This window comes from Thunnus albacares, chromosome 5 (genome assembly GCF_914725855.1).
Source record: "Thunnus albacares chromosome 5, fThuAlb1.1, whole genome shotgun sequence".
Classification (NCBI taxonomy): domain Eukaryota; kingdom Metazoa; phylum Chordata; class Actinopteri; order Scombriformes; family Scombridae; genus Thunnus; species Thunnus albacares.
The window spans coordinates 34,963,839-34,989,128 of NC_058110.1; the positions used below are offsets into that span (position 1 = coordinate 34,963,839).

Sequence of the window (25,290 nt, forward strand, 5' to 3'; positions counted from 1 at the left end):
AAATTGTTTTATTTATCTTTCTCTCACTCTGTGTTTGATTTTCATTCTTGTTTCTCTCTCACTCAGTGAGCTGGAAGCCTGGAAGCCTGGATGCTGACCTTCAGCCAATTATAACAGAGGACATTTGAAGGCATTACAAATTCTGTCATCCTGCAATCTATTTATTTGTGCTTTTATATATATATATTTATATATATATATATATATATATTTTTAAACAATAGTTTGCAAAGCAGTTGCTGTTTAGACTCATAACTAAGTTTTGCTGGCAGCTCAGGATATTATAATCAACAGATTTACATTGACTCCCTTTGAAAGCACTTGAACCCTGAAAATTATTTTTTCAAACACATACTTGAATATACTTGACATATTTGAAAGCCTGTAAATAAATGTTCAGTTCCATAAAGCTGTCACTTGTCTCATCCACTTTTGTGATAGATGTTAAGGGTTATGGATTTTTAAATGTAAAACTGAGCTGATCCCATTACTGGACCATTAACATTAAAGACACGTCGTTATTTATAGTTGTTTTTATTAATATGAATAAGAAGAACATCATAGTGATCACTTGAACATATGACAGCCTGTGACAGGCTGCTATGATTATGCTGACTGTGCCAGCTTGAGATTTAGATGGCACAGGCACATCCGGGCAAACCAATGACTATGCGGGTGGCACGGCGGCCACATATTCACACACACACATACACATACACACACACACACACACACACACTCACATACATACATACACACATAGATAGCAGATGCCGCAACATCAGCATAAAATCCAATTGTGCACCCAAGAAAAAACTATATCCAATAAACAATAATATTGAAATAGGCAAAAGGCCACTACAGTCCAAAATTGTAAATTATCTTACTTTTGATGATTAGAGCAGGAGATGACATAGCTTGATGTTCAACACTGAAGTTATTTCATGACTGTCCAATGATTCAGTCAGTTCTCTTTCAAAGGAGAGCAGGGACAAAGAGTTCAGTCTGTATGTCATCACTGATGCACTGATGCCAGTTTTTACCTCTTTCAACAGTACAGCTTGTTGCTGCTGAATTAGCAGCCACGTACATGTCGAAACTACTCAGCACTTGAGGAGAAACTGGAGCAGGGGGAGGTGTCTGGAGTGAGAATGATGGCTGAACTTGAGTTGGATTCTCTTCCTCTTGCTCCTCACAACGTCTTTTTGTGACTGCTTTGTTTCACTATGGTTTTCATCTTAACTTACATTAAAAGCAGCTAGCTAGAAGACAGTATGCTTCTGCTCCTCTGTTCAATGTACACTCAGTGTACATGGCTGTACACTGAGTGAAACAATCTGACCTATCAACATCATCATATGGTAAACAAGAGGCAAGAATTGTTTATTTTTATTGGTCTCATAGTCACATTTGAAACAGTTTTCATTGACTGCTATTCATTGGATGATCCAGCAAAAAAGGAAGCCCTCAGATTAGGTGGGCCTGAGTGCCAAGTCCACAGCTATGTGTCAGACACTGGCATGACAGGAGCCAGGCCTCGAGTCTGCATGAAAAACTTTTTGATGTATGTTTGGGGTCATTATCCTGCTGGAAGAGCCATGACCTGCAACTGGGACACAGCTTTCTGACACTGAACTGTATGTTTTCCCCAAAAATGCCCTGATAGTCTTCTGATTTCATTGTGCTGCACAGACTCAAGGCACCGAGTGCCTGAGGCAGCAAAGCAACCCCAAAACATCACTGAGCCTCCTCCATGTTTCACGGTAGGTATGGTGTTCTTTTCTTTGTAGGCTTCATCTTTTCCTCTGTAAACATAAAGTTGGTGTTATTTACCAAAAAGCTCTAATTTTGTTTCATCTGTCCAAAGCACATTATCCCAGAAGGACTGCGCCTTATTAACACTCATTTTGGCAAAGTCCAGTCTGGCTTTTTTGCATCTCCCTCTCAGAAGTGGGGTCTTCCTGGGTCTTCTACCGATTCTACCATCATTCAGACAGTGATGGATGGTGCAACTTGAAACTACTGTACCCTAAACTTGCAGATCAACTTGGATTTATATTGAAGTTTTCTTTGGTTCTTTCTCCACCATTCAAACAATCCTTCTGTTCAATTATGTCTTACAACTTCTAAATGGTACCAATAATTTTTATCTAGATTATTTTAGAATGTCTTTGTAGAATATGCATGAATTCAGTTATTTTGTTTTGTTCCACTGCAAACCAAACATGGACATGCATTGATCATGAGATATCTTTTAATTTCAACAATGTGCAGGGCAAATGGTGCATTAATTAATAAGATGCAAGGGTACTAATAATTTCAACCATATCTGTATTTGGCATATAACAAGAGATAAATGAACAATTAACACAGGGACACAGGATTAAAACTGGGAAAATGTATTTTTCATTTCACTAGGTCTTAAATGCCTACAGAAGGAGGATTCATAGCAGCTTCATCATGAAACCACTGATCTACACACATTAATATTACACTTGTTGTGTTCATATATGTTAGACTGTGTGTATGTATTTATTTAATCTTCATTGTTGGATATCTCCTGGGATATTATACAGTATGTAAAGATTTGTATGAGGTCAATATATTGTGCTGTGAGATGCTGGAATGTTTGGTTTGTTGGTGTTTAATGTGTCTGAATAATAACATAGAGGTCATATAATGGCGTTGAAAATAAAATTATCCATTCAGTCATTCATTAATGTACCCTTTACCACCACCATCATCATTATCATGGTGCAAACACACACAGAGAGAGAGAGAGAGAGAGAGAGAGAGAGAGAGAGAGAGAGAGAGAGAGAGAGGTTTGTTAACTTAAAGCATCGTCAGCTTCCTGATTGATCAGACAGACATTTAGAGGCAGTTCTCTGACAGTTTGATGATTTTCTGCATCAGGATCAAACTCAGAATGAATATCCACCATGTTCTGTTCTTCTGCTTCTTATCAGGTGAGGACCGATTACCTGACTGTGTCTGTAAAGCTGCAGCACAAACTGCTTCTGGACATTCATTGTGTTCATTTTAACAAATGTCAGATTTGTATCACACAAGTTTTCATGTTGCTGTCATGTTAATTAGTTTTCCTGTCGTTCTCTAAATGATTCTGTTACTAATTACAACATCTCTATAATCTAATCTTGTAATTTAACAAAACATATTGATTGATTGATTGATTAATTAATTGACTTTATTGTCCACCTCTGTGGAAATTTGTCTTTGGCTTCTCAAAAGCAAAAGTACATACACTACACATAGCACAACACACCATTAAAAACATACAAAATATACAACATACAATAGTGTAAATGGGCAGGTAGCAGCAGATAGGTTATATAAATAATACCAGAGAGCAAATCTTATAAAATAACAAGTGTTCCCTGATGCATCATTCTGTGTTCAACCCCTGTGTTGTGTAGGGAATAAAAGACTTTGTGTATAAGTACCGGTTGGCCTTTGGGGCCCTGAATCGACGGCCAGATGGGAGCAGCTCAGTCTCTGAGTGTAGTTGTGTAGTGTAGAGGTATCTGCAGTTCTATGTTTAGCCTTCCTGTGTGCAGCACTGTCAAATATATTGCAAAGTTGTTTTTGTGACTTTCCAATCACCTTCCCTGCAATGTTAACAATTTTAGAGAGCTTGTTATGAACCATCCATCATGAATATTTGTTGCTCATTAATGTGTTTGATATTAGAAAGTATGAAAGAAAAACATTGAAAAACAGACGTTACACAGAGACACTGTGACTACAACTGCAGCTACAAGTAGAACAACAGCAACTGCTGTACAGTCAGTGAAAACTTTGCTAATGGCTGCCTCTGTATCATCTCTGCTTCTCTGTGAACTGATGGATTAGCCCTCATTAATCTGCAGTCTGTTTACAGTAAGTCTACAATACACAAAGTATTGATCATCAGTATTCACTGTTCATCTTTCCAACAGCACTGCAGGATGGAAACACTGGACTCGTCAATGCAATAAACCTTTATGCTGGAGCTGAAGGAGGAAATGGTTCAGTGAGTTGCCACTTGACTTCATCTGGAAGCACCATGTTCTTCTGTAAAGGAGAATGTAAAGAAGAAGGCATTCTCATTAAAACAGATGATGTCACAGCTCAGAGTGGCAGATACAGCATCAGATATAAAAACGGATCTTCTGGAAGAAGAAATGTGACTGTGACCATCACACAGCTGACCAAGTCAGACTCAGGACGGTACAGATGTGGTTTGGGTGGATCTTCAGTCCCAAATGATTACCATGACTTTGTCATCACAGTTATAGATGGTGAGTTTCTACTGAAAGTCATAAAACCTGATATATTTACTATGTTCATCCCATTTAATGATTCTGAAGCATAAGAATAAATGAAGTCAGATAGAATTTAGTTAAATTATTGAAGAATGTGAGACGTTTATGATATATTGACTCAGTGTATCAATGTTGGATGAAATCATTACTCCAGCAGTCAGACTGGTTGAACTGGGCAGCTCCCAGTGTGACTCTGTGGATCTGTGTAAATGTGAAGCAGGAAATATTGTGATCAGACTGCAGCATCTTACAGGAAGTACAGACAGTAACTGTTGATTGTTAATCTTTTCAGCTGCAACGTTGGGTGACAACACTCGTTTCTCCCGTGTAGCAATTGAGGGAGGAGATATCACAAGAGGATGCTTTGATACTGTCAATGTAACCAGGAAGTTCTTCTGTAAGGATGAATGTAAAAAAGAAGAAGACATCCTGGTTGAAACAGACGAGAACAGAGTTCAGAATGGCAGATACAGCATTGAATATAGAGAAGGATCTGTATTTGGACTGTCTGTGACCATCACACAGCTGAAGAAGTCAGACACAGGACGGTACAGGTGTGGTTACGGCAGAGCTTCGTCTCCAGATTCATCCTACACGTTCTCGATCTTTGTTGTAGATGGTGAGTTTTATATTTATATCAATTGTTAGATGGTTAAATTATGAAAACTTGTTTTGTTTTAATTTAAAATGGAAAAAAAAAGAATTTTGAATACAAAATTAAAGAGTGGATGGAAATGACATGACAGAAACAAATATCTGTTTTTCGGGTTACAGTCAGAAGTTGATTTGTGACAACAAGAGGAGTGCTGTGGTTGGCAGAGTCATACTAGTTGTCCAACCTGGAACCTTTTCTATATTTCTATTAACATTAGGTAACATATAGAAGAACGGTTCCTCAGGTTCCCTAATGTTCAAGACATCATACTCTAAAATGTTTCTAAAGATGAAACTCATTTGTAGAGTCACAAAGTAATCTGATGTAAAATGTGTTGCCTTTATAATGTTAGTTTTTAAATTTACAACAATCAGTTTGTACGATTTTTAAAAACTTTTTCAGACATTTGTGCTTTTATGTTTAATGTCAGAAAACCAACCTGTGGATGTTATTTTCTTACTCTTCTGTAATCAAAAATCAAATAACAATAATTTCTTGTGATTAATAGAACAAACCCACTTCAAATAATCTTAATAATTTACTTCATTAACATATTTAATGCTGCATTTTTCTTGTGTATGTGATGGATGCTGTCAATATGATCTTTCTGTCTAGAGCAGCATCTCATTTCTCTGCATTATTGATTCAGTATCTGATTGTTTCAATGTGTTTTCATTGTTCACGGCTCCAACCACTTCAAAACCAAACTGACCTTTTCCAACATCAGTCCCATCAGCCTCCACACCAACAACAACACAGAGTTTAATCTCTAGTTCAGGTAGCTTCACACCTTCATCATCTTTCCCTGAAACCACAGAGCAGTTTACAGGTACAGGACAGTTCATGTCTGTCCATCTGTCCATCACTGTCTCTCTGCAACAAAACGTCCTCTTAAAACAGTCAAATTCAGCATAACAACGTTGTCTAATAAGAATAACAAGATGGTCCAACATGTGTTTCAGCACATAAGACAGTTCAGCACCTAGAAGAAACATTTCACATTCAATTTTACAATAAATTTCCTTGTTATCTTCACGTCTACTGTTTAAACACATCCTACATTTCTAATGATGTAAGATAATTATTAACATGTGATGTCAGCACATGACAAGTCAAGAAACATTCAGACCAAAGTCTGAGATGTTTTTTCGACAGGAAGATCTCATTTTTGATAAAGGTTCCCTGTGTAGTTTTCTTGTAAACAAGGTTATATTTATATTCAGTGTTACTCACCAAAACATGCTGAGTGTATCCTTTAGGTCCAACATAAGTGTTGAATATGTTTCCTCAATCATAAAATATTTGCAAAGCTGATTATATAAAGTATTTTAAATCTTGCATTGCTTGCAGTCTTCTTCTCTCCTGCTTTTGTTGGTGCATTGCTGTGTTTCTGGGCAGGTTCCTGCATCCTGTAGATCAGTGGGATGATGTGAAACCACTGGCAGGATTGTGTATCACGTCAACCACGTGTGCACAATGTAGATCCACAAGTAAAAACAAGCTACTTGTGATCAAAAACTCCACAGGGAACCTTTAAGCTTCTAATACAAGACAAAAGATCCCAGACTTTTAAACTAATAAATGTCTCTCTCTCTCTTCCTTCCCAGCCATGTGTGATGTCTCTCGCCCAGGTTACTTCTGGCCTCTGGTTGTATTCCTGCCTGTGGTTGTTGTGCTGTTGGCTGTTGTTCTGCTGCTCCTCTACAAACTGAAGACGAAGAGGAGGAACTCTGGTTTGAACACCAGAGGAACCTCAGACAGCAGAAACATGGAGGTGACTTCCTTTAACTCTGTATGTCTCATTCAATTCAATTCAAAAATACTTTATTCATCCCTCAAGGGGGAAGCACGTTTGCAAACAAGTACACATATACAATTCATTCACACACATTTAAAAATCTACAAAATACAAATATGACAATGTCAGAAAGAGTTTAAACACACAAGGAATAATGGCAGTGACCCTTGTTAACATGTTAACTCTTACTGTTGGCATTTATACATTTTATTTTTGCAGTTAGGAACAAACATTCTCATGGCTGCAACTACTTCACTAATATGAACAAAACTATAATTAAATAAAATCGTAATTATTGTTAATAGACCTCTGGCCTGTCCAGTTGTTATCACTAAAATATCAGCAAACAGTTGAAGAACACAATATCTGGGCTGTTACCGTGGTTACTGCTATATTTTAGGTTTGATGTCATTCCTGTTTTATTTTCAGTTATCTGTCAGCTATGAGAACCGTCCTCCAGTCTCCATGTATGAAGACTCCGTCTACCAGAGCCTGGATCCAGACAGCAGGGATCCGGACCAAACCTACTCTGCACTCACAGCAAACAAATGATGATGTTTGGATTTGGATCTGGATTCTGTACTGTGCAGGTTAACATGTGCTGCAAGATTCCAGTTTGTTTGACTTTTTTTCTTTTTTTTGTTAAATCAGCAGATATTTTCTATAAACATGCTATTTTTCACCTCTGTGCTGATGATACACAACTGATCATGTTTCTTCTTACTTGCTTATTCTGAAATGTTCATTCTGTCTTCATAAATGTAGATGTTGTTTGATATTGTTCTTCTACACTTTGAGCCAACTCTGTCTCCTAGAAATTACATTCATATTCAACTCAATTGCATATTACAGTGTATTCAGAAAGTATTCAGACTCTTTTTTTCACATTTTGTTATGTTGCAGCCTGATGCTAAAATCATTTAACCCTCCTATTGTGTTTGGGTCAAATTTAACTGGTTTTCATGTTTAGATGTGTGAAACATACTTTTAATTTTTCTGATCAAAACAAGGCTTCATCACATCTTCTACAATGGCCTACTGATTACATTTTCTGTTGTTAATGTATTTTAAATTTTAAGTGTTGATACTGAACATATGAGTGAAATGTTCAGAGACAACGTACCTGGTTGTTGTTTTTTTTCACCAAAATATCTGATGTTGCAGTAAAATCTCTGCTGGTAGAAACTGCAGCAGTATGAAAGTGTTTGTGGTTGGGTTCAGACTCTGGCAGCACTTGGTTCAGGTCAGAGAAAGATCCTGGTCTCTGTTTTATACGGAAAAAGTCTGCAGTGACTTGAAGCTCAACATGTTTATGTACATTTAAGCCACAGCAGCATCTTTCACTAACCTGAACCAAACCTGAACACACACAGGACTCAGGATGTGAACCCGGGTCTCTGCTGTCAGAGTTCTGCATCTTGTAGCCCCCCATCCACCCTGACCTCCTCCCTCCCACTGCAGAGACACATAGAAATGTAGCGTCATGTTTTATCTGTCTTATTCTTTTTAGCTTCTTTTTATTCCCATATTCAACACTTTTTAATTTTATTTATTGTGTTGCTTTTATATTCTGTCATGATGCCTTTTATGCTCTCTGTAAAGCACTTTGATGTTGTTGTTGAAATGTGCTACACAAATAAACTTGCCTTGCCTTCATTCATTCCACAAAAACTCACTGTGAACATCATCCAGACAGAGATTATGTTTCATAAAGCAGCGTCACTGTGAAACAGTTTAGTCACATATGAAGGTCATTTCTAGGAGACAGACTCGTTTTGAGCAACACATGAAGAAGTCAGAGCAGCTCAGTTTTTACTTAATGTATCAGACCAAGTCACATTTTCTAATGAAAGCCAAGAGAATCCTGATTTCTATTCAATTCAATTCAATTCAAAATACTTTATTCGTCACTCAAGGGGCAATTTGAGGCAAACAAGTACACATATACAATTAATTAACACACATGAAAACAATCTAAAAAATAAAAATATGACAGTGTTAGAAATAATTTAATGGCTGAGGCCGGTCTGTAGCTGGTCAACAATATCCAACACCACAAAGGCTCATATTATGTCAGAAGAATCAATCATACATGAGGTAAACTGACCATTTCTTGTACTGTTCATAAGTCTGATAGAATAAAGCCAAACTTCCTTCTGTTTGTTTTACATGCAGGAGATATAAAACACATTCCTGATGGTATCAGGTTAAAGTAGTCATAGAGGACATCATGTGTGTGGTTGCTGATAATCTTCTCTGCTTTGTTGAGGACTTGTTCAGAATTGAGCTGTAACAGGGATCTTTGTGTTTTGCTAATAATTTTTGAGCTGAAGTTAACAACGTGTGGTAATGGGTTCTTGTCCTTTTGACAAATGTAAACCAGCAGTTAAAATACTTTCAATAAAAGAGGAATAAAACGTTGTCAATATTCTCTGATTGACTCCAAAGGAGTTTAGTTTACAGGACAGACAATACTGAGTCTTTTTCACAATAACATCTGTACTGTCACTAAATCTCAATGTCATGTCATTGTTGCAGCCAAGGACTCAGGCAGATGCAGGACTGTTGTGCAACTAGCAATGTGTTTATTTTTGCTATAAACAACAAAAACGAAGCAGTCTATGCTCACTCTTACAGTCCGGCAGCACACTTTTTCTGCTGCTAAAAAATGATTGTCTTCTTCTCTTGGCTACCATGACAACAACAACAACAACAACATCAACAACATCAACAACATCAACAACATCAACGGTTTTCTTCTTCTCCTTCACAACTCACGTTTTCTGACTCAACAGCATAACCTGGTGGCGGGAACCAGACAATGCATCCACAAACAATACTGAATGAAATACAAACTCACAAACACTGTATCCTGGAAAGGCATTTAGAATGATCTACATTGCCTGCGGATATGAACTTTTATGCAGTTTAAATTTAACCCATTAGATTAATTACATTCTGCAAATTAACCTGTTAAATTCAACTAAATTACAAAAGAAAATAAATGGGGGGGGGTCTCTGATTTAACAGTAGGGAATGCCCTCATTAACAAATATATCTTACTGATATCCACTGACCCCTCACATCATCAAACACAGTTCCCAAGTATTTGAAGGTCTGGACGAGTTCAACACTTACTGAAGTCAAGAATGATTGTTGGAACTGTCTGTGTGTTCTAGTGAGATTACTATTTCTTTAGTTTTGGACACATTTACAACCAAAAAAGATCTCAATCTTTAGACAGGACATGACTGCTGCTCCAGCAGCAATAAGAAGGTCTGTGTCCACCATAGTGAGTCATTTTACAGACAGTATGTGTGTACCGTGTTTCCTCTAATAGGGGCTGGTTGTCAATGAAAAGCCGGGTGGATAAACTGTTATATATTGTGCATGCCAGTTAAGCATAAATAATAGTTACCTGGATGTAAGTCCGGTTCTATGAGTACATGCGTAGCCCTCTAACCAACCGTCACAGAGAGGGGAGGGGGACAGAGGAGATGCAATATCGTCTTATAAGGGGATAACAGCTCATATTTCAATAATACTGATGGCAGCGACACAACATCAAGATGAGTTACCAAGGTAACCAGAGTAACTTGGCTAAACCGGTGAGCATAAATCTATGAGCATGCTAAAGCTAAGGGCCAGGTACCCTCACTAGTTGAGGTAAATAACTATTAAATTACTATTAGGGGAAATACGGTAATTTCAAAGTGTCTGACTCTGGTGCCTCCTAGTGGTCGTATTGAAAAAGACATTTACACACAGAGAAGTTTAACATTTGATTCAAATTGTTCTGAACGCTGCAGCTTCTTAATCTGAGCTGCTCATCTTTGTTCCTTTTCCTGTTTGACATCACATGTTGCATCATGTGTTTTCTGGCCTGTAATAATTATTTGTCACTTTATCATGTGATATTTAGGAAGGAAGGAAGCAGAACCCTCATGCAGACACTCAGACAGGCTGGTTGAGTGAAAGACAGTTTTACTTTTAAATTCAATAAACAGACTTCTAGTTGACAATCTCAACTCAAGGCAGTGAAGCAGGAAGGCGGGTGACCACAGACACACAGCAGGTCAAACTGGATCAGCACAGCAGCTTTGCAACACAGAGGATCTGGAGAACTGATCATCATATTGATCAGTTCTCCTCACTGAGCTGTTGGCCTTGGTGTTACTGTGGTGATTGTAAAGAGATAATGTCACACTCTGCAGTAGCTTTTGTTACACATAAGATTATATAGTTTTACTCCAAATAAACTGATGTGACTGGTCATCAATCACAAACAGACAGCAGGTCAAACTGGATCAGCAGCTCAGCAACACAGACGATCTGGAAAACTGGTAGTGATCATGTTACTTTGCTTTGATAATTGATTAATGATTTGCTTTATTCTTGACTGAATCTTGTTTATTTCACAACACACTAACATAATGAATTTCAAGTCAGTGTTCATGTCTGACACTTTCAGAGTTCTAGTAAATGCTCTTGTTAGGTCTATTTCTTAGGCAAGTAAAGTCTACATATTTATAACCCATCATAAATCATAAATGTAGCTGTTTACATCATGTTTCTTCATTTACAAATAGCTGTGTTATTCTACAAAAAAACGAAAAGAAAAATAAATGAGCAATACATTTTAAAGCTTGTAAGAAAACTTGAGAAGCAAATTGAAGGGAACAAACACATTCATTGGTGTGAGTTAACACCCAGGACACTTTGGTTCTGAAGGTTGTCTGATGGGTTTTAGAAATAAGGACGTTTGCTTTTACACAAAGAGGAACACACTCCTCTCACCAAGTCTCAGTTTGAGCCAAGATATCTCTCAATGATCTATTTTTCTTTTTCTGAACAAACACGTCACTGAACATTTTCTTGTTGCCTCCTTCAATTTGTTTGAATATCTATTGGTAACACTTGACACTTGTTTATATGATGCTCATAAATGGGGTAAAGTGATTATTCTTATCTTCAGTCAGCAGCTTCATCATGAAACCACTGATCTACACACATTAATATTACACTTGTGTTTATATAGATTAGACTGTGTGTATGTATTTATTTAATCTTCATTGTTGGATATCTCCTGGGATATTATACAGTATGTAAAGATTTGTATGAGGTCAATATATTGTGCTGTGAGATGCTGGTGTGTTTACATACTGGAACGTTTGGTTTGTTGGTGTTTAAAGTGTCTGAATAATTCCACAGAGGTCATATGGGTCAAATAATGGGGTCAAAAATAAACATTATTTATTCATTAATGTACCCTTAACCACCATCATCATCATCATCATCATGTTGCAAACACAGAGAGAGAGAGAAAGAGGAAGAGGAAGGAATGTTAACTTAAAGCATCTTCAGCTTCCTGATTAATCAGACATTATCTTGCTGCTCCTCTTCATTTTTCAGCAAGTTTTATTAAATTAGTGTTATGCATTACTCTTATTGGGTTTTTACTTGCAAAGCTCCTATTGTACTTACAGTAACATAACGAGTGTAGTTGTCGTCAACTCGAGTATTTCACCTGGTTCACTGTCTCTCCTCTGCTGCGCTCAGAGGACACACACACACACCGAGCTCTCAGCCTCGCCTGCTGTGAAACAGAAGAGAGGAGAGTTATTTACCTAATTTATGTCTACTCGTTTCATTTCAGCTCAGTGTGAGCGTCTACTGCATTTTGCTGTCATTTATGGTTGCGCTAAGTTTTATCTCCTCTCTTCTGATATGACCGGGACTCACACTTTTTATTTCTTTCCAGCTCTGTGGAAAAGTGATGTTTTTATATCACAGATGATGAACAGAGGCATTAAAATGTGTCTTACCATTAAACATAAGACTCAGCTGCTATTAAAAAAACATAAGTAGTGCTGAGTATTTATAAAAACAAAAAATATCCAGACATAAAGCATGAACCACAGGCACACAATCTTTATAAAACATATATCCTGATTTGAGTGCAGCCCTGGAGCTTTTTCTTCTTTTGCCATGTTTTTCTTCCTCTTTTGTTGGTTTTCTGGGCAAATGTGGTCTTACATTTAAAGATGTGAACATTAAATAATCTGCTGTTTTTAAAGTCATGTCATCTAGTGGATCTTATTAAGTTCATCACTAATAACAAAGGCAGTATTACAATAAATGCACTATTCTCCTGTTTCAGGGCTAAAAAAAAAGAACTGTCTATCTGTAGCATAGACAGGATTTAGGAAATCAGAAGCATTGACAAATAGACACATAGTTGGTTTTGGTTAATTTTTTAAGTGTAAAGTAAGATGCTACCACAACAAAGGAACTGTTGTTCAGAGCTACATTCGCTATTCATTCATTTGCTATATTTCTCACTACTGTGGATAAATACCTGCTGTATATTTATATGCACGCTAGTTTTGCTCAAGCACTCTTAGCTCTCGATTGTAATAAGGAAAAACTCCCTTAAAAAACATTAATGGGGAGAAAATGGAAGAAACCTCAGGAGGAGCAACAGAGGAGGATCCCTCTCCCGGGACAGACAGGCAGGAAATAGACGTTGTGTTTACAGAATAGAATAAGAAAGCAGAAGTGCAGTATGCTTAAAGCTTAAGGCTTAAAGTATGTTCACACAGTCTATTTAAAAGATGTGTTTGTACCATCAACTCTTGTCTCATAACTGTCTAAAAGGCACAGAGCAGAGTTTTATAAGAGTACATGGCTTTCTGTTCCCCCAGAGTCACTGTCAAGGCAGTTTGTTATTGGCCAATGGTGTGAAATTGAGTGTTAAAATTCATCGAAGTTGAACCTGATAAAAAAAAATCCATGTAGGTTTACCTCACATCTGCAAGTGAATCAGCTGATTGCACCGATTTCATTGAAATTAATCAATTTCACTCCTTTATTCTGGGGGTCATAAGATTTTTGATGTTCTCATTTATTTGTTATTTGTTATTCATTAGGTAATGCTTTATTTTACAGGTCCCTTAATTTTATACTAATTTCCTGGAAATGTACAGGTATTTATATTTTATGTTATTTATAACAGTTAATTTTTAGACTATTACAGAGAGAGTGGTGCATTTTGGTGCAAATTATAAGAAAAAACTGAAAAAAGTGTTGAGTGGGCTTCATTGGTAAGTACTGCATTATATTTGGCTTCATACATAGTTGTACATTTGTATAAAATCTTAATGAATTACATAAACACATTTCCTGTGCACCACTAAGTCTCATAACCTTTTCAAAGAATGTCTCAAGAATTAACAGTTACACAACAGCTACTTTTAGGAAGTTATTGAAAAAACATGATATGCTAATATATTGTTTGACATACAAAACTACACACTGAAAAGTATTTTCTGTCAGTTAACGAGTTGTTAAGAGTCTAATTTATTAAGAATTTAACAAATTAACAACTACATATGAACCAACTAAACCAATTTATACCAAATTGCACAACCCTCTCTGTAAAATGCTCTAAAATTAACCGTTAAATATCTGCTAATTACTCAGAAAACTTCCAGGAAATTAGCATAAAATTAAAAGACCTGTAAATGTAATTTTTTTTCTTTGAAAAATAGTATTATGGAAAATGAAGAAGAAAAAAAACACAAAGTCTAAACATCACAATAATAGAGAACAACAACAACAACACACACACACACACACACACACACACACACACACACACACCCAACAACAGCAAAAAAACAGCAGCAACAACAAAACAACAAACATCATCACCATTTTAGACATCAACATATTCCACGTAGAACTGCACTGACTGCATCATTTCATCCTATCTGGGCAGGTGTGTCTGTATCTCTATATACAGCTAATATGAGTTAAACAGTAAACAACAGTGAACAATCTTCTGTAAACTTTGAACGACTAAAAGTAAAAGTTTTTTATCATAAAGATTGATTATTATTAATGCAAATAATAAAATACTGATCTTCATTGTGCTCACCTGTATGATAGATGATGTAACATGAAATTAAACCAAAACTTGTTTTCCAATCAAATCTTACATGTTTATACATCACTATAAGTATAACATCAATTATATGTGATATGTGTGTATAAATAAGCAACAGACTGATTAACAAATTGTTTTCAAGGGCTCTTGACGTACACTTTAATACACTATATGGCTTACAATATAATCAAATATTGTATAACATAATGCAGTATCATACATAACATGATTAATACAACACATGATAATTTGATCCATTACAATAAGATATTGATGGATAGACCTGCAGAGGGTATACTGGGGTCCAAATCACCTGATGCAACTCACAGTCGAATCCCTGCAGCCAGTTTCCAGCAGCACATTAATGAACACGGTGTCAGAGTCACACTATACTGTCACATATAGAGTCCAAATACTGCTTCATGCTAATAATACTGATTAGATAATAATACAATACAATATGATATGATTAGAACACATTACACTTGCCGCCACTGCAAATATTTTTATCAGTGCAGTGGATGTAATAACATCTGTAAAACATCTGTGTGTCTTTCTGGGATTTTACATCAGAATCTGACATGTTCTATATTAAACCATTTTCATGGACCTGTTGTGGTTTTCATGGACTGAGCTGAGATTCACTGATTAGGTTGGTGAGCATTAATACAACATGTCCATGTTTCTGTTTTGTTTTTTTCTATCTTGATTTTAATATTGATGTTTCACAGTGTAAAGTTTTAATTCACCACAACTGATTGTTTTCTTTTACTTCACCAGCTTGTGCAACACTGGTGGCCTCCGCTCAGGGACTACACATGGAAATTAGCTTTAAGCTGTATCTCGCACAATATATATTGTGCATTTTCCTTGTTAAATAAACAATAAAATAAAATAACATATACTGAAGTTTGTTTCATGTGATTGTGTGTTTGTGTGCAGCTGTTTTCAGAGCGTCGTCGCGTCAGACACTACTGGTTCACCTCTTGGCCTGACCACCACATCCCACAATGCACCGCTCCTCTGCTGAGACTGGTGGAGGAGGTGGAGATGTATAGCAAGTCCCTCCTACCACCCAGCTCTCAGCCAATCACAACCCCCATGCCTGGTTCCGGACCAATCATCGTCCACTGCAGGTTGGTTCCTTATCAAACACAGTTTACAATGATTTTGTTAGTTTGTTAGAGTCCAAGTAAATGTAAATTTTCACAGCTACATGAGTGTCTCTCTCTTTTTATAATTTGGAGAATTATCATAAAACTAACAACAGACTTGATTTATTAAAAATGATGTTTTTCAAATGTTGTAAACTCTTATGTAGTTTGTGAATGAGCGAAGTGAATCACCACTCAAAGTGTCCAGAACTGACAACATGCTGACAAACTGAGGAACCTACTGTGTCTAAAATACACCAGAGGATCACTATCTGGGTTACCTAACAGTAAAACCAGCAGCTTGTGATGTTGCAAACCAGAGCGGCAGATGTGTTGAAAGCTACTTCTTGTTTGAGAGCGTGGACGGTTGTACCCAAGCAGCCAACCACAGCTTGAAGGACAGTTAAAAGAGTTTGAGTATGCGAGGCTGTGGTGTGGAACTGACCCACAGTATGTTTTCACATGCAAATAATCTGCTGCGTGCATGAAAAGGCAGAAAATTGATTTCTAGAGATACCACTAAAAAGAAGAAGTAAATGAAAAACAAAAATTATAGCTATATAATACTGAAAAAACAAAATTCTCTCCTTTTTCTCTCCTCTCGTTTTTATGTCCACAGTTTTTTACCTTTTGACTTCTTGTAACAGCACCAGATAGTTTAATATATATTACAGGGGAGTTTAATGTTCATATGAGCCATAAAAGTGCTCCAACTGTGAATCACTAACATTATGTAGGTGTCATGCAAGAATCACTGGTGTAAACAGATTCATTGTTTGCTAACACTTAACATCCCGTTATTTAACATTTATAATCATAATTTAATAAATGCTTTATAACACACTTTGATGTATGCACATACGCACATATAAGGACATTTTAAGTGTTTATTAATGTACAGTATTAATTCTAACTCCTCCTATGATGACAGTTGTGTTTTACCATAATGTCATTTATTAAATGTTTATATCAATCAATCAATCAATCAATCTTTATTTATATAGCGCCATATCACAACAGAAGTCATCTCAAGGCACTTTTCACATAGAGCAGGTCAAGACCGTACTCTTTAATTTACAGAGACCCAACAATTCCCCCATGAGCAAGCACTTGGCGACAGCGGTAAGGAAAAACTCCCCTTTAACGGGTAGAAACCTCAAGCAGACCCCGGCTCTTGGTGGGCGGCCATCTGCTTTGACCGGTTGGGTTGAGAGAGAGAAAGAGAGAGGGAAAGGGGGAGGGGGGACAGAAGAAAAGCAATGACAACAACAAACAACAACAAGCACAAGCATCGACAGACAGGGAAGGATGCCATCAGGACTGTGAAGGACCGCGAAGGTTCGGCCCGGGAGTCAGGTTTTTCTGTGAGATGAGAAAGCACAAAAAACTCCGGGGAAGAAGCAAAGTTAGTGACATGCATTGATGTTACATGAATGCATACAGATGGAGAGGAGGAGGAGGAGAGAGGAGCTCAGTGCATCATGGGAAGTCCCCCAGCAGTCTAGGCCTATAGCAGCATAACTAAGGGCTGATCCAAGGCGAGCATGGTCGGCCCTAACTATAAGCTTTATCAAAAAGGAAAGTTTTAAGCCGACTCTTAAACATAGAGAGGGTGTCTGCACCCCGGACTGAATCCGGTAGATGGTTCCATAGAAGAGGAGCCTGATAGCTGAAGGCTCTGCCTCCCATTCTATTTTTAAAGACTGTAGGGACCACCAGTAAGCCTGCATACTGGGAGTGCAGTGTTCTAGTGGGATAATACGGTATTATGAGCTCTTCAAGATATGATGGGGCCTGACCATCATATCTTGAAGAGATGGAGAGAAGAAGTCTTCTAACTTATCTTATGTGAGACAAGGTGTAAATGAATCTTACGTCCTCCATATAGACTCAAAGAGTTACCATTATAAAGACCTGCCCACAGCACAATTCAAAACAGGACTTTTTTTTTTTTGCACATTTAATAAATTTCAATGAAATAATTGCAATCAATAGAGTTGCTCCTGAAGGTGAAGTAAATTTACACAGATTTTTTGCACCTCTTCAAATAAATTTGCACCTTTAACCAATAGCAAGCCGTCTTGACAGTGCTGAGCTGTGAGGGGACAGAGAACCGGAGAGTCCAAAATGGAGGAAGCTATTGTAGCAGCTCTGTTGTATTGTTCACTTTTTTTTAAAAGGACAGGTTCACAAGTTTTCAAGTGTGTGTTAAACCAGCAGTCAGGTGTTCATATGAACAGTGAAAGAGGTTTTCCTCGCTGTAATCATTCCTACTGTTCATACTGGATATTAAAAGATCCTTCAAATGTGCTTTCAATGTAAGTGATGGAGGCCAAAATCCACAGTGTGTCATTTAGTGCAAAAATTAGTGCATGTAAAGTCTCTGTGAAGCTTATATTCAGCTTCAGCAGTCTGAGTTAGTCATATCAAGTGGATATCTGACACATTTACAGTCTTTTTAGCATCAAATTCCCTCTTTGTGTTTCCTCGGACAGTGTTTCCCTGTTGAGCTGCAGGTGGAAGTATAGTAACAAAAAGAGAAACTTTGGCACTAAAAAGACTGTAACGTTGAAAGATATCTATTTGATTTGACTCATTTGGACGCTGAAGCTTCATATTAGCTTCAGATAAACTTTGAAATCCATTTTTGCACAGAAGGAGGACTGTGGATTTTGTCCTCCATCACTTCCATTGTAAGTGCATTATGAAGGGATCTTCTAATGGTCAGTATGAACAGGAGGAATTATTACAGCAAGAAAAACAGGTTTCACTGCTCATTTGAGCTCCTGACTGTTGGTTTAAGATGGACTGGAAGTATAGTGAAACCGTCCTTTAACTTCCTCTGTCTCTGTCTTCTCTGTTCCACAAAAAAACATGGTTTACAGACAGTGATGAGACAGGAGTTGATGCTACAACAGCTTTTCCTCCTTTTTGTTTATGTAGAAAATAACTATGTGCTTGTGTTTCCCAACAGAATGAAAGGGAATGTGATTGGTTATGCCATTTCTTGTCATCCCTCTAATGTATTCTATATAATAAGTGCAAAAATACTACAAAAGAAAAACTCTTGAGGAGGTGTCAGTGTAGGTTTGGTGTAGAGAGCATGTAACTTCAACACCAGAGGTTTGCATCCTGCCAACAGTCAATGCTGGTTTCTTCTAACCATGACCACAATCTTTCCCCAACTGTAACCATGTAGTTTGGTTGGCTAAACTCATTCAAACGGTAACCGTAACCCTACAAAGTTTATCAACTCATCCACTGATTCAGACTAGAACAAACACACTAGAGGTTTAAAAAGACCCTTATTCTTTTGATTGATGTTGATTTCCATTGGCCTTGCACCTAGGAACAGGTGAGAAGCAGTGGTGGAAAATAACTAAGAACATTTACTCAAGTAATATACTTAATTACATTTTCGAGGTACAAGCTTTTAAAATATTTTGGTACTTTGGACATCACAGGATCATGTTAGAAGACGTCTTTCTATATCTCTTTGCCTCTTGTCCATTTTGACCTCTTAGCCCTCTCTCTATCTTTTGTTTTCATCATCTCTCTATTTCATATATTTGCTCTCTAACTTCCTGTCTTCTCACACCCATCAACCGCTCTTCTCCTTTTCTGTGTCTCATTTGTTTTCCCAACTGTAACCATGTAGTTTGGTTGCCTAAACTCAATCAAACAGTAACCGCAGAGGTGACAGATCAGAGACTAACACTGACAAACAACCTGTTCTGTTGTTTTGGTTGGAGGGCTTGTTTTTGAGTGAAAACTGTGCATGATTTAGGTATTTAAGTCATTGAATCAGCAGTTAAACAGTGTTTTCTCTTCACCAGGGTCAGAACCAGAACCAGCCTATCACACAGAACCAGCAGAGCCAAGACGACCAAGTCAATATACAACTACAGAACCTACAACTGGACAGCACAAAGAATGGGAGTAACTGATGTGGTGCAGTACCTCGAGAACCAGCAGCGTCTGCTTGGCCAGGTTCACAGCTAAAGGAACCTAGAAGAACTTAAAACCAGCCAAACGCACAGCAGATGTTACTGACAAAACCAGGAAGGCAGAAACAACAGAAACTATAGGCAAAAGGAGACCAGCAGCAAAACCCAAAGTACTGATGCTGTAACAGAACTTTTATCCTGGACTGAGAACCTCAGTGAACCAGAACTGAACCAAGAAGCTTGAACCAAGAGAACCAAGTAGAAGAAAACACATGAAACAATAATAATATCTGATAAATCAAGTAAAATAAAGCAAAGTTATCTATCTGGAATGTGTGCTTCAACTCTTTTGCAGAACGACGCGCTGTGCGTTGGCTACGTTTTTTCATGCAGAACTAAGTCTGTCTGAATGTGACCTTATGGTGTTTTCAAACCTGTGTAGTTCACTCTGGCTGAATGGGACCCTGATTAGTTTTCCTCCTAGGTACAATTTGTTTGGGCAGGTCTGAACACAGAATTTGTACTTGGACCAAAACAACCACACAGAGCCCCTTTACAGGAAATGGTCTCAGTTCGTTTGTGGTGGGAACCTGATCCAACCTCCGACTGACTAGAACTCTGCAAGTTTGAGCTAAATAGCTCCCATAGCCAGGACTAACAATCAAGTATGTTGTCTTCATGATATTTGGGCAGATAGCTTCTTCAGAAGCTTCTTCCTGTGTTTACGTTTGTGCTCCCACCCCAGACACATCTGACCAATGAGAGGAGAGAACGTTCTCACCTGGCTTTTAGTGATGCTTTTTCAGTTTGCTTTTTTTCTGTTTGAAAAAAAAAAACATAAAAAGTTCATCAACTCATCCACTGATTCAGACTAGAACAAACACACTAGAGGTTTGAAAACACCCTTATTCTTTTGATTGATGTTGATTTCCATTGGCCTTGCACCTAGGAACAGGTGAGAAGCAGTGGTGGAAAATAACTAAGAACATTTACTCAAGTAATATACTTAATTACAATTTTGAGGTACAAGCTTTTAAAATATTTTGGTACTTTGGACATCACAGGATCATGTTAGAAGACGTCTTTCTATATCTCTTTACCTCTTGTCCATTTTGACCTCTCTCGATCTTTTGTTTTCATCATCTCTCTATTTCATATATTTCCTCTCTAACTTCCTGTCTTCTCACCCCCATCAACCGCTCTTCTCCTTTTCTGTGTCTCATTTGTTTTTCCTCCATCTTCTCTCCATGTCCCATTATCATACACATGACAGTATAAAAGCTCCCTGTGTCATTAGCAGATGAATTAAAGTATTTCAGTAGTGAGTCTGCAGTAATTTGTTTTCCATCCTGGTGCTGAATATACACTGTACGATAATAACAATATAGAGTAATATACTGAATATCATTGCAAGTCAAGTAGATATTGGTAAAGGTGGTAAGATGCAGGGCAGTCCTGGGATATTAAACAGTGTAGTGACTACTTGCCACCTTTAAACAGCCACTGAGGGGCTGCTGTGAGATTTATAATGATGCATACTTCCAATAAATGTTCAGATTAATTATACAGCTTTTAACAGCTCACCACTGCTGTTTATAATAGTCCACAAAGGGATAAACAAAAATAATCAGACAAAATAAAGGCTGAGGCAAAAACTGTATGCTTCTCACACACATCAGCAACATCTGAAGCTGATCATTTCTCAATTTACCTCCAAACAAGGAAACGCTGCCTGGTGGTCAGAGGTTTAAACATAAATAACACAAATATATCAATACAAGTGAAAATGGCTCCTACAAAGAGAATTAACAGATTTAACTGTACATTCTTGTGTGTGTGTGTGTGTGTGTGTGTGTGTGTGTGTGTGTGTGTGTGTAGTTTTGTTCTGTAAATGTTAACAAGACTACACAGCTCCATTCTGTAGTGCTTATGAAGATTCAACATAGGAAACTAATGTTCATGTTAGTAGTGCAATGATGCCAGACAGCACAAAAATATACACAATACTTTCTACATTGCAGCATTTCTGCTGTGAGTTCATGTGATGGAACTGAATCAGTCTCATGTTGAAAGTTCTCCTCTTTCTCAGCAGTCGGTCATGAGGGGCTGAGAGACGTTCTCCAGGATGTTTGACGGAGAGGTTCCTATCACAGAGCCTGCTGTCCTCATCAGTTTGTTGAGTTTAGTTTCCTTGGCTGCAATTCAGCCTCAACAGATACAGTAGCAGTGAAGAATGTTGCACTAGTTACAACAGACTAGTAAAAGATTTGCAACATCTTACTGCACACATTAAAGAACTTATTTACAGCTCAGGTTGCTGTAAATATACTGCAGTTTGTTGCCAAGCTTTACTAAAACCTGGGACATATTAGGTGATTTGTTACATTTGTCTCATTGTGATTAACCTTGAAAGGGGAACAGAAGTCAGCTGGGGAAAGAATTCTTAAGAAGACAAACAAGATAACAGTGAATCCTCGTCACCACTCTTCTAAAGAACTTGATATTACTTCATAAAGGGAAGTTAAGTCTCGTTCTTGTGTAAAATGTTTCTCTCTACCATTAAATTGCTTCATTTCTCTTTCTCTCACTCTGTGTTTGATTTTCATTCTTGTTTCTCTCTCACTCAGTGAGCTGGAAGCCTGGAAGCCTGGATGCTGACCTTCAGCCAATTATAACAGAGGACATTTGATGGCATTACAAATTCTGTCATCCTGCAATCTATTTATTTGTGCTTTTATATATATATATTTATATATATATATTTTTTTTTAAACAATAGTTTGCAAAGCAGTTGCTGTTTAGACTCATAACTAAGTTTTGCTGGCAGCTAGGGTTTTATAATCAACAGATTTACATTGACTCCCTTTGAAAGCACTTGAACCCTGAAAATTATTTTTTCAAACACATACTTGAATATACTTGACATATTTGAAAGCCTGTAAATAAATGTTCAGTTCCATAAAGCTGTCATTTGTCTCATCCTCTTTTGTGATAGATGTTAAGGGTTATGGATTTTTAAATGTAAAACTGAGCTGATCCCATTACTGGACCATTAAGATTAAAGACACGTTGTTATTTATAGTTGTTTTTATCAATATGAATAAGAAGAACATCATAGTGATCACTTGAACATATCACGGTCACAGTCACATCCGGGCAAACCAATGACTACGCAGGTGGCACGGCGGCCACATATTCACACACACACACACACACACACACACACACACACACACACACACACACACACACACACACATACACACATACACACACAGATCGCAGACGCAGCAACATCAGCATAAAATCCAATTGTGCACCCAATAAAAAACTATACCCAATAAACAATAATATTGAAATAGGCAACAGGCCACTACTGTCCAAAATTGTAAATTATCTTACTTTTGATGATTAGAGCAGGAGATGACATAGCTTGGTGTTCAACACTGAAATTATTTCATAACTGTCCAATGATTCAGTCAGTTCTCTTTCAAAGGAGAGCAGGGACAAAGAGTTCAGTCTGTATGTCATCACTGATGCCCTGATGCCAATTTTTACCCCACTGACAGTTGAAAAGAGTCTTTCAACAGTACAGCTTGTTGCTGCTGAATTAGCAACCACGTACATGTCGAAACTACTCAGCACTTGAGGAGAAACTGGAGCAGGGGGAGGTGTCTGGAGTGAGAATGATGGCTGAACTTGAGTTGGATTCTCTTCCTCTTGCTCCTCACAACGTCTTTTTGTGACTGCTTTGTTTCACTATGGTTTTCATCTTAACTTACATTAAAAGCAGCTAGCTAGAAGACAGTATGCTTCTGCTCCTCTGTTCAATGTACACTCAGTGTACATGGCTGTACACTGAGTGAAACAATCTGACCTATCAACATCATCATATGGTAAACAAGAGGCAAGAATTGTTTATTTTTATTGGTCTCATAGTCACATTTGAAACAGTTTTCATTGACTGCTATTCATTGGATGATCCAGCAAAAAAGGAAGCCTTCTGATTAGGTGGGCCTGAGTGCCAAGTCCACAGCTATGTGTCAGACACTGGCATGACAGGAGCCAGGCCTCGAGTCTGCATGAAAAACTTTTTGATGTATGTTTGGAGTCATTATCCTGCTGGAAGAGCCATGACCTGCGACTAAGACACAGCTTTCTGACTCTGAACTGTATGTTTTGCCCAAAAATGCCTTGATAGTCTTCTGATTTCATTGTGCTGCACAGACTCAAGGCACCGAGTGCCTGAGGCAGCAAAGCAACCCCAAAACATCACTGAGCCTCCTCCATGTTTCACGGTAGGTATGGTGTTCTTTTCTTTGTAGGCTTCATCTTTTCCTCTGTAAACATAAAGTTGGTGTTATTTACCAAAAAGCTCTAATTTTGTTTCATCTGTCCAAAGCACATTCTCCCAGAAGGACTGCGGCTTATCAACACTCATTTTGGCAAAGTCCAGTCTGGCTTTTTTGCATCTCCCTCTCAGAAGTGGGGTCTTCCTGGGTCTTCTACCGATTCTACCATCATTCAGACAGTGATGGATGGTGCAACTTGAAACTACTGTACCCTAAACTTGCAGATCAACTTGGATTTATATTGAAGTTTTCCTTGGTTCTTTCTCCACCATTCAAACAATCCTTCTGTTCAATCTCGGGCCAATTTACCTCTTGTGACCACGTCCAGAGATGTTGGCTACAGCTTCATGGGTCTTAAACTTCTTAATACTATTGGCAACAGTGGTCACAGGAACATCACGCTCTTTGGAGATGGTCTTGTAACCTTTATGTTGACCATGCTTGGCTATAAACTTTTATCAGACCACTCTCTAGATTCCCTCTGTTTTCCACGTTCAGTGTGATGCACACAGTGGCACAAAACAGCAGAGTGAGTAATTTTCTCCTTTTAAACTGGCTGCATGAGTGATTATAAGATTGAAAACACCTGTGATAATAATTAAAACACAATAATCTGCTTGAAGTATCACTACAAGTCAATTATGTCTTACAACTTCTGAATGGTACCAATAATTTTATCTAGATTATTTTAGAATGTCTTTGTAGAATATGCATGAATTCAGTTATTTTGTTTTGTTCCACTGCAAATCAAACATGGACATGCATTGATCATGAGATATCTTTTAATTTCAACAATGTGCAGGGCAAATGGTGCATTAATTAATAATATGCAAGGGTACTAATAATTTCGACCATATCTGTATTTGGCATATAACAAGAGATAAATGAACAATGAACACAGGGACACAGGATTAAAACTGGGAAAATGTATTTTTCATTTCACTAGGTCTTAAATGCCTACAGAAGGAGGATTCATAGCAGCTTCATCATGAAACCACTGATCTACACACATTAATATTACACTTGTTGTGTTCATATAGGTTAGACTGTGTGTATGTATTTATTTAATCTTCATTTTTGGATATCTCCTGGGATATTATACAGTATGTAAAGA

At 37.6% G+C, this 25,290-nt stretch overlaps 1 protein-coding gene across 1 annotated transcript; it reads left to right on the forward strand.

Moving 5' to 3' along the window:
* The first annotated feature begins 10,344 nt into the window (after positions 1–10,344).
* LOC122982318 (receptor-type tyrosine-protein phosphatase S-like) lies at positions 10,345–19,914 on the forward strand. Its single transcript, XM_044351506.1, has 3 exons — positions 10,345–10,383; positions 15,666–15,859; positions 19,714–19,914. Exons 1-3 carry the CDS (start codon positions 10,345–10,347, stop codon positions 19,877–19,879), a joined length of 399 nt encoding a protein of 132 aa, XP_044207441.1. The 3' UTR covers positions 19,880–19,914.
* Positions 19,915–25,290: the final 5,376 nt, after the last annotated feature.

Bases quoted from the DNA above. Each gene is read 5' to 3' on its own strand.
- LOC122982318 (XM_044351506.1), top strand. From the start codon at position 10,345: ATGAGTTACCAAGGTAACCAGAGTAACTTGGCTAAACCG. The intron at 10,384-15,665 runs GTGAGCATAAAT...GTTTGTGTGCAG, and splicing joins AGAGTAACTTGGCTAAACCG to CTGTTTTCAGAGCGTCGTCG. The intron at 15,860-19,713 runs GTTGGTTCCTTA...TCTCTTCACCAG, and splicing joins CCAATCATCGTCCACTGCAG to GGTCAGAACCAGAACCAGCC.